Below are 7,539 nucleotides of genomic sequence, written 5' to 3'. Positions count from 1 at the left end.
ATCTATTTATACTAATAGAAGGTTAAATCTACTTAATTCCTTATAATAATTATATAGCTAGATATAGCTAAAATAATAGCTAAAACAGTATAGTTCTTAACTAATCCTAGTCCTAAATATCACTAATTAATTAATTAAGTTATCTACTATCTATATACTACTTAATTTCTAGTAATTTAGTATAGAATAAATCAGAATAAAAAAATAAAATCAGTTTAGATTATAAATAATATATTATTTATAGACTATATTAATTAAAAAAGCTTTATAAGATATATCTACTAGATATATAGAGGATCTATAGATTAAAAAGTATTAAAATAACTAATAGTAACAATTTTAATAATAAAAGCTAAACTACTTAGTATATCTAAAGCTGGAAAGTCAATATAGTGGTAGAAACGTCTATTTAGATAAATTAACTTTATTCTATTATATTTAATCACTATTGATTATAATAATAAATATATAGTTATATTAATAACCTCTAAGGATATAGGATTCAAGATAAAGCTTAGATATATTGATATTTATCGGCATTGGCTTAGATAGGAGGTTAGAGATAGTCGAATCAAGATTTAATAGGTTCTAACTGCCTATATAGTTGCAGATAGACTTACTAAGACACTGCCGCGCTAGAAGCACTAGAACTTTCTGAATCTACTTAGGATAACTAATATGAGTTATCTGATCAACTAGCCCAAAGAGGAAATAGGTGCTAGTTTAGAAAGACAGCGGATTTGAGCGATTTAGGGCGAACGGGACCCTAGGAGGTGCCGATGCAGGTGCTAGTGCAGCTGCCCTTAGGGATGGAAGGACAGCTAAGGGGGTGTGTTGGAATAAGTGTGGAGAATCGCATTAATAGTTTATCCTTTTCCTGTATGTTATGATTAGTTAAGCGTACGCCGCCTAAATTGGCAGATTGGGCGTAATAGCAACACAGATTCATCATTGATTCCTATTGGACGGATCCCCTCCCTATCCCGACAGCAACACATGCTGAGAGCTCCGCCCCGGCGGATTTTGGCTCCTTCGCCGCCTCGGACTACGACTGCATGGACCATAATGCAGTCGAGTCGTCCAGCTTGGTGCTGGAATCCCATGCGATGGTATCCCAAGCCACGTTTCTATTCGGGGGTGCAACCACCGCCATGGCGGCCCATCTCCGCTTTGGACGAGTATGATTCAGAAGCTTTGCGATAGGTGGTTTGGGAGTGCTGACGGTGCTTCACTACGCTACAGATGGGTTGAACGCCAAATCCGGCCAATCAGCCTGCGGCAATTGACGTTCTTCGGCCGTACCTTGACGGAGCCTCGCCTCATTAGCTCCGCCAACTATGTGCGGACGGAGCTACCCACTCGGTATGCCCTGGAGAGAATGTCGCAGAGACGTATCTTTACCAGCTTACATAGCCCCTGTCAGACTGGCGCACCGCCTGCGAGATATCCAACAGCTGCCTTATGTGGTGGTCGCCAACCCGCACCTCTCCCTCGTCTACGAATTGTACTATAAAGCGTTCGAGCGATTTCGAGTGATCCCGGAGATCCGTAGTCTCGACGACAATGACCGATTCTGTGATGTCCTCCGCGACATGCTGAGAGAACACCTGGTGGTGATACCCAATCTAGCAACGGGGGTCTTGGAGTGCCGCAATCTCGTCCCCGCTGACGAGATGGACCGGTTCATGGGCACACTCCTGCGGGCGGTATGTGAACATTGGGCCTGGTGTGCCGGGACTTCTTCATCCTAGAATTCTTGGCTAACCGCTTGAGATCAGAGAATCTCTCGCCGAGTCATCGCAGAGCAACATCTCGCCCTCACAGATACGTTCAACTCTCCATGGCACTTCCCGGACTCCCATGAACGACTGGATATGAATGCAGACTTTGTGGGTGAGGTCTTCCTCAAATGCAAGGCAAAGGAAGTGGTTGAACGCTGTGGAAAGGTGGCGCAGGATCTCATGCGACGGACCTCACAATCCACCCAAATCCCCGCCATCACAGTCCAGGGGCACCTGGAAGCCACCTTTCCATACATTCTGAGTCACCTAGAGTACATCATTGGGGAGCTTCTGCGCAATTCAGTTCAGGCTGTGATTGAAAGATACCACGACTCTTCACGACCGCCACCGCCTATCGAGGTGCTCGTCTGCGAAACCCCACAGCACGTGATCATGCGCATATCGGATCAGGGCGGTGGCATCCCACAGGAAATCTTGCCATATTTATGGTCCTTCAGCAAGGGACCTCGGACGCAGGTGCGTTTGGAGAATCTTGGGCAGGTTCCTGCCATGGCTGCCACGATGCAGGAGTTGAAAGTGTCCGAGCGCAAGCATGAGGCCTTTCATGAAGGGTCCTTGGATTCTTTGACCTCGAGGCCCCCGGATCTCCGCCTGGGCATGGGACTGCCCATGAGCCGGGTGTACGCTGAGTACTGGGCGGGCAGTCTGGAGCTACATAGCCTGGAGGGCTACGGGGTAGATGCCTTCCTGCAAATCTCGAAGCTGGGCAACAAGAACGAGCAGGTGACAACACGCGCGGCCATTGATGCAGTGTGAGGGTACATCTCTGCCATTGATGCATGCTTTTTACATGTCTCCGTACTTGGTGGGGTGCGGGAAACCAACCTACCTGAGAGACGTCTGTCACTATCCAGCTTACAGCTCGCAGCATAAAACACGCCCAAGCGTCACAGCACCCAGGATGACGTCACCACCGCGCCAATCATGGCGCGCCCTCGCCAGCCCTACAGTAGTCGTTCTCCCGACCCACGCTCTTGTGACGTGCTGTGTCGATCATGAAGCGCCTGCACTCGTGCAAGAACGACAACGTCCCTATTTATATCTTCTTCCTACTTTTCACCATCCTGCTCCTCACTTTCCTGGCGACCGCCGAACTCGAACGTCCCGGTAAATTCGAATCTCAACAGTAGATTCTTTTCTACTCCATCCACCATGGCAGGAACCTGTTCGATGCTATGTTTGATTCTCATCACGCTGTTCAGTAAGTTTGCTGCAGCCTTCGAGCTCCAATTTCATCTCACCCAGCCGTCCACGACTGTCTTTGCCTACATGCTGTGTGTCGCACAGGCCATAGCAACCCTGCCCTCTGTTGCCTGGACTCCACCTCCATACACCTCCACATGGCCAAACGAAATGAATTCAGCTAACATGATTATAGTTCCTCCACTCGGCGTCTTCCTAATCTCCGGCTGCGGTGTTGACTTCTGGATCAACGTCCTGCTCACAATCCTTGGGTGAGTTGTGTATTTGCTTGTCAATGAAACCGGCTGATCCATCTACTAACATTTGACGGGTACAGATACTTCCCTGGTCATATCCATGCCTTCTACCTAGAATACGTCTACTACGACCGTCGCAAGCGCGACCCGATGACCCGGGCCACCCAACGCCCCGCTCCAGGTGTCTACTCGGATCGTATCCAGACCGGGGGTCACTCCACCAGGACTTATGGCACTGTCTGATGATCAAGGACGCTACGAGTGATGCATGAAATGAACTAGATAACGTTTGGAGGTTCTTCTGAAGCGACTGTGTTACACTGTGCCTCATGGTCTTATGATGTTTATGGATTCCTGATGTCTTTCCATCACTATTCTGGCGTATCGATTACCCCAATGCTGAATATAAGTTGCTTCCCATAAGATGTTACATGGTTTTTCGAAAATAAAAAACCAATGAAAGGGGTGTTCGGAAGCCACAAAGAATTCCAACCCGGCTTCGCACTCTCAAGAGCTCTCCTGGCCCTCAGGTTTTTTTCCCTTGAGCGCTGGAAAATCAAACGCCTCGCTGCGCAGCACCGTGCCCGCCGTCCGCGGCACCGCTCCAGTCTTAGGACTCCACCACAAAGCCCCAACCCACGGCTGCACATTCCACCCAACGGACAGGGTCACGTTCTGCCGCTCGGCGAGACGGCCCGTAATATCACTGGCTTGATACTTGGCTTTCTGCCCACGCAGTCGCAACACGCCGTGCGATTGCTCACCCGCCTTGACCTTGTTGGAGGCAGACGGCTTGCGAAGACTCTTTTTGCCGCGCTTCCCAGATGACCCAGTAATCGACGCTGGGAGGATGTCCATAGCCTTCTCCTTCATCGCGTCCCAGGTGTACGGAGACGGCGTCGCGGGGATAATCGTGTCCCAGACCACGGCCTCGGTGTCGCGAACCAGCGAGTCCGGTTTGTCCGAGGAGGAGTACGTGGCGTAGACATAGACAAAGAGTTGTTTCGTGTTCCAGTTGAAGAGCGGCGTCAGGTCGGCGTCCAGATCGAAGCGGAGCTGGGCGTATTCTTCGCGCTTGGTGGAGTAGTAGTGCGGTCTGCCCTTGACTCTGTTGATTCGCCCAGGAGGCAGGATTAGCATAAGTTTGGATTCTCCATGTTCTGCTTCAAGAACCCCATGTCCTCCCTCACTGCTTCGAGCTGTCCCATCTTCAATGCGTCGTAGTTTGAGGGGGGCGACACTTACACTTGCACGTTCTTCAGTTGCACCGAGGCCGTCGTTGCGTCCGTGGGGAACAGGAGCGTGGAGAGGGCAGCCAGTCCAGCCACCACCAGGGCGACGGTGGTGAAGAAGCCGAAGACGGCCTGCGCGCGGTTGAGGGAGGAGTGCATAGCGCCGGGGTGGTTGCGATGGTTTAGAAGAGCGACAGGGCGGATGAAGCCAGCTGGGCGTGTTTGGGGCTTATCGATAAGCTAGCTTGTATACTCCGCCCTCGAACTTCGGGGTCGGTAGGTAGCCATTTCCATATATTTTCTTTTCAAAGTCCTGATCAGATCACCCTGCCTTGCGCGCACCGAATAAAGATTGCTCGATCCTCCACGCTTGCTGGCTGTAGGGCCGAATCACTATGGGCGATCACGTCCTCTTCTTCTACGGTACGATCGGACCACCCACCTACACCTGCGGAGTACATACCGCTCAACGCCTGGGGTGTCAAGCGAGCCAGCAGAGCTGACGAGTGACCTTAGGAACTCTCATGGCGCCACAGATTCTCCATCGCGTGATTCACGGTCGTCCAGAGCCAGAACACTGGCAAAAGGCCATGCTCCGCTTCCAACCCGCCGTGCTGCATGGCTACCGGCGTCATCGGGTGCGGAACGCAGACTACCCCGGCATCGTGCCAGTATCCAAGGACGCATCGTCCTCGACAACGGAATCAGAATCGACACGGTCGTCGTCAAACACCTCTGTGCTCGGCACACTTGTATCCGGCTTGACAGACGGTGATGTCCACCGACTGGATATCTATGAGGGAAGCGAGTATGCCCGTGAGCATGTCAAAGTGCGGACGCTACAAGAGTCGCTTCATGAGGGTGGGAAAATAGCTTCGAGCACGGATGGCCATCTACGAGACGTCCTTGAGGCAGCTGGGTCGGAGTTCGCGGATGAAGCGGATGAGGTGGATGCTGTCACTTATGTATGGATTTCTGACAAGGAGGACTTGGAGGAGGCGGAATGGGATTTTGAGACGTTTAAGCGGGATAAGATGCCTTGGTGGGTTGAGGCAGATGAGAGTGAGTGGTAGTGGGAATTAGATTCCACGGTCTATAGATTACTGTAGCTAGAGCTTAATGAATGCAATCCAGTGCAATGCGAGAATGACCAATCAATCAACATTCTGGTAATGTTAAACCGAGCGAATAGGCAGAAGAAGCAGGTATAGAGCTGCCTAGGCAGGAAATAATAAAGCTACCCAACCCTCTTATAGACCTATAATCTTACTACTGTTGTCTTTCCATATATACACCCTACCAGCTATTTAGCATCAACTAGGCTAGTTTAGAAATTAAGACTTTTCATCAAATCCATACTCGCATGCCATCATCTCGTCAATCGTACTACCCGACATTTCTTGATGGCGTGGAAGCGCTAATCAGTTGCTGAGTTGCCCGGCAACCTCTTTTTTATTTCTCCGTTGGTCGAGCTTAAGATCGATCCCCTTGTTATTCCTCATCCTTGGCATCTGCCACGCCCCATTTATTTTTTTCTTATCGCCTTACATTGAGGATTTGCACGATGGCACCACTCCTCCGAGCCTCACTCTCCGAAGCCGACCAGATACGTGTCAGAACCCGCAACATCTATCGTCACGCGCTACAAGCCGTCCTGGACACCATCTACGATGCCCAAACCAAGCATCTTGAACCCAGTATTTGCGAACAGGCGGGTATTCGTCGGCAACCGCTGTCTCTAGAGGAGGGGTGTGAATTGGCGCCCTTATTCTTCAATCGATACCAAGGGGCTTTGGGAGATACGAGTGAACCTGACGACCCACCCCGCAACTATAACGCGACCTACGACCACCATGAAAATGTGCGATTAATACACAGCTTCATGGATGATTATATCCATGATCACCATCCTGAGGGGGTTCCGGGGAGCTATATAAGCTCGTAAGTACCTTCTCTCCTATCTCCCTCTAGTGGTGTCCTATCTCACTATGACATAGATGGGATGACATTAAGTGTGGTGGCCTCTTTGAGTCGAACGATTTCAATTGGGTGGCTTCGTCGGTTGCCCTTACAGTGACAAATCCCGGTTCATGGCGTTATCGCTGGGAGGAAGAAGGTGGCCCAAACCCCCCAAAGCCGCATATTAAATGCATCATGGAGAGTTGGGTTGATGGAGACGACCGTCTGCTCCGGGGAGAAATCATAGCAATTATCAAGATTATGAGGGCCCGGTTGTATGCGAAATCTGTTCGTCCACACTTCACGGCTCCGGTAGGTTCTCTCCTGCCTATAGCAGTGGATACACTGGAACACATTCTAACGCTGGCAATCCGCCCTGTTAGGTTCTGCTCTATTCTACCATGGGCCCGTGGCACATTCGTGTCCTAGAAGCATACTTTGACGGCAGTAAGCTTATCGTGCGCAACACTCCACTTCACGATATGAGAGGGAAAGACGCCGCTGTCTTGGAAAACCTAACCCGGTGGTGGTATGGCCATGGTATCGGGAACACAGAGGAATCACACGCCGACAACAATCTTGCTTAAAGATTGAGTTTACGAGATTATGACCTTATGATTGGTTTCTTGATTTGGGATGGCGTTGAGCTGATTTTCTTGGGAGTTCATGATCTTAGTTGAAAACTGATATGGGAATTACTACAATGTTCGGATTAAGGTGGCTGAAAGAACTACGGCAGCTCATGCTTCTCGAAATGCCGACGTAGGGCGCCTCTACGGGAGTAGACATATAGCAGATCCTTAGACAATTCCCTTATCAATCGAAGGTACAGTATAAGCTAAGAACACACATATCCGGTTCTAATATTGATATATTCAAGTCAGTTAGTTATATACGTCGATTAGCGTGTTCTAGCCCCGGAAATAGTAGAGCACTCTTTGGACGGCGTAATCATAGCGATGACTGTTCAAAATTAATATCAAAGTGGAGAGCCAGGAGTTGGATAAAACCTACAGGCGTTCGCCTGTCGCTAGGACGTCTGGATATGAGGATATTCCAAGAATTCGATTCGCGCAGGTAGTGTTGTTTTGTTTTCTTCGAGCCCGA

At 49.7% G+C, this 7,539-nt stretch overlaps 5 protein-coding genes across 5 annotated transcripts; 4 read left to right on the top strand and 1 right to left on the bottom strand.

The window, feature by feature from the left end:
* Positions 1-1,065: 1,065 nt before the first annotated feature.
* On the top strand, positions 1,066-2,558 carry N7459_008189 (protein kinase PKP2; the record flags this gene model as incomplete). The annotated part of the gene is made up of 4 exons (XM_056947357.1): positions 1,066-1,178; positions 1,243-1,362; positions 1,424-1,706; positions 1,779-2,558. The coding sequence occupies 4 exons, from the start codon at positions 1,066-1,068 to the stop codon at positions 2,556-2,558; spliced, it is 1,296 nt and encodes a 431-aa protein (XP_056796867.1).
* Positions 2,559-2,797: 239 nt separating this feature from the next.
* On the top strand, positions 2,798-3,484 carry N7459_008188 (YqaE/Pmp3 family membrane protein; the record flags this gene model as incomplete). The annotated part of the gene is made up of 3 exons (XM_056947356.1): positions 2,798-2,909; positions 3,181-3,256; positions 3,322-3,484. 3 exons carry the CDS (start codon positions 2,798-2,800, stop codon positions 3,482-3,484), a joined length of 351 nt encoding a protein of 116 aa, XP_056796866.1.
* A 264-nt stretch (positions 3,485-3,748) lies between these two features.
* On the bottom strand, positions 3,749-4,632 carry N7459_008187 (signal peptidase complex subunit SPC3; the record flags this gene model as incomplete). Its single annotated transcript, XM_056947355.1, has 2 exons — positions 3,749-4,430; positions 4,487-4,632. 2 exons carry the CDS (start codon positions 4,630-4,632, stop codon positions 3,749-3,751), a joined length of 828 nt encoding a protein of 275 aa, XP_056796865.1.
* Positions 4,633-4,868: 236 nt separating this feature from the next.
* On the top strand, positions 4,869-5,546 carry N7459_008186 (gamma-glutamylcyclotransferase family protein; the record flags this gene model as incomplete). The annotated part of the gene is made up of 2 exons (XM_056947354.1): positions 4,869-4,896; positions 4,990-5,546. 2 exons carry the CDS (start codon positions 4,869-4,871, stop codon positions 5,544-5,546), a joined length of 585 nt encoding a protein of 194 aa, XP_056796864.1.
* Positions 5,547-6,037: 491 nt separating this feature from the next.
* Positions 6,038-7,019, top strand: N7459_008185 (uncharacterized protein; the record flags this gene model as incomplete). Its single annotated transcript, XM_056947353.1, has 3 exons — positions 6,038-6,414; positions 6,471-6,744; positions 6,816-7,019. 3 exons carry the CDS (start codon positions 6,038-6,040, stop codon positions 7,017-7,019), a joined length of 855 nt encoding a protein of 284 aa, XP_056796863.1.
* Between the last annotated feature and the right edge of the window lie 520 nt (positions 7,020-7,539).

Source organism: Penicillium hispanicum, assembly GCF_028827665.1.
Source record: "Penicillium hispanicum strain IBT 35686 chromosome Unknown utg000007l_segment0_segment0, whole genome shotgun sequence".
NCBI classification, from domain to species: Eukaryota; Fungi; Ascomycota; class Eurotiomycetes; order Eurotiales; family Aspergillaceae; genus Penicillium; species Penicillium hispanicum.
This window is presented reverse-complemented; position numbering and strand designations above follow the sequence as displayed.